General features: G+C 37.0%; 1 protein-coding gene across 1 annotated transcript; it reads left to right on the top strand.

Annotated features, from left to right (window-relative positions):
• Positions 1–362: 362 nt before the first annotated feature.
• On the top strand, positions 363–1,293 carry LOC110031945. Its single transcript, XM_020735395.1, has 4 exons — positions 363–496; positions 616–688; positions 866–1,097; positions 1,154–1,293. Exons 1-4 carry the CDS (start codon positions 363–365, stop codon positions 1,291–1,293), a joined length of 579 nt encoding a protein of 192 aa, XP_020591054.1.
• The last annotated feature ends 209 nt before the right edge of the window (positions 1,294–1,502 follow it).

Here is a 1,502-nt window from a genome sequence, read left to right as displayed (position 1 = left end):
CCAGAAGTAGCTGCTGATATACACTTTCAGGCTAAATGTGTTAAAAAACTTGAGGACCCTACTCGTAGGCAAATGTTCATGGTTTTGGGGCCCGAGCTGCGCCTGAAATATTTACGTGTTTTAGTAGAAGAATGAAAATGTATTTCATTTGATGTACTTCATTTACAGATGCTTTGTATTTCGTTTGATGAACTTCATTTCATGATGCTTGGAATTTATTGATGTTATGTATTCCATGTATGTCATTTTTCAGATGCTTTCCCTGCTAGATGTATTTCATTTATGTCATTTTCTGCTAAATTATTTCATCCTAATGAATTTATAACTTCAGGATGGATTAACTACGAGATCGTCGTAAAAGAATGGCATGGGCTGCAACAATAGTGATATTATTGTTGGAATATTACCGCTCCAACACTAGACCAATACCACGCATGACATCCTCATATGTTGGGGACAAATGGGATGGTGAGATGCTTGTTGGACATCCAATAAGGTTCAACACTCATTTTTATGGATCTTCTACATGACTTATGTTGTAACCACGACCTCCAAGGTTCTTCTAGGACAACCACAAGAGAGGTCTTGGCTATAACATTATATATTCTATTACAGAATGAATCAGTTAGAGGAGATATGGAGCGATTTCAGCATTCCTCACAAACAATTAGTTGATATTTCTATAAAGGTATACAAGCATTTGTGAGCTTAACAGCGAAAAACATTAAGCCATCTGATCCATCGTTCACAACTATTCCTGAATAAATTGCAAATGATCCACGTTACATGTCGTATTTCAAAGTAAGTTTAATTATTTTGTTACGTTTACTTCAATACCTGTGGTATTGCTAACTATGAGTTACAGAACTGCATTAGAGCAATCGATGGTAAGCATGTGGATGCCCGACTACCAAGTCATGAAATGATCGCGTATATTGGTCGGAGTGGTAGAACTACCCAAAATGTGATGGCAATGTGTGACTTCAACATGTGCTTCATATTTGTAATGGCGGGGTGGGAAGGAAGTGTACATGACAGTTGCCTTTTTTCCTATGCAACTAGGAGTAGAACACAGTATTTTCCTCATTCACCTTCAGGTTTGTTCTTCTTAATTACATTAATTTTTTAAAATTAATATTGTCTTTCATAACAGGAAAGTATTATTTGGTAGATGCTGGGTATCCGATGCTAAAGGGCTACATGAAGCCCTTTCTAAAAAGCAGATACCATATTCCTGATTTTGAGCAAGCAAGTGGCATGATTCGTGGAAAAAAAGAAATGTTTAACAAATGACACTCCTCTTTACGGGGGCTATTGAAAGAACGTTTGGAGTGTGGAAGAAAAAATGGGTTATCCTATGTGATATACTTTCATATTCATTTCCCAAACATGTGCATATTGTGCTGGCCACTATGACACTTCACAACTTCATTCGACGACATCCCTCGCATTCAGATACAGACTTCAATATTGCTGATGATGATCCAATTATTGACTCCCTA

This window comes from Phalaenopsis equestris, unplaced genomic scaffold, assembly GCF_001263595.1.
Source record: "Phalaenopsis equestris unplaced genomic scaffold, ASM126359v1 Scaffold000873, whole genome shotgun sequence".
NCBI classification, from domain to species: domain Eukaryota; kingdom Viridiplantae; phylum Streptophyta; class Magnoliopsida; order Asparagales; family Orchidaceae; genus Phalaenopsis; species Phalaenopsis equestris.
This window is presented reverse-complemented; position numbering and strand designations above follow the sequence as displayed.

Excerpts from the sequence above, each read along its gene's own strand:
- LOC110031945 (XM_020735395.1), top strand. The coding sequence starts at position 363 with ATGGCATGGGCTGCAACAATAGTGATATTATTGTTGGAATATTACCGC. Across the intron at positions 497-615 it reads CTTGTTGGACATCCAATAAG|AATGAATCAGTTAGAGGAGA; the intron begins GTTCAACACTCA and ends ATTCTATTACAG. Across the intron at positions 1,098-1,153 it reads TTTTCCTCATTCACCTTCAG|GAAAGTATTATTTGGTAGAT; the intron begins GTTTGTTCTTCT and ends CTTTCATAACAG.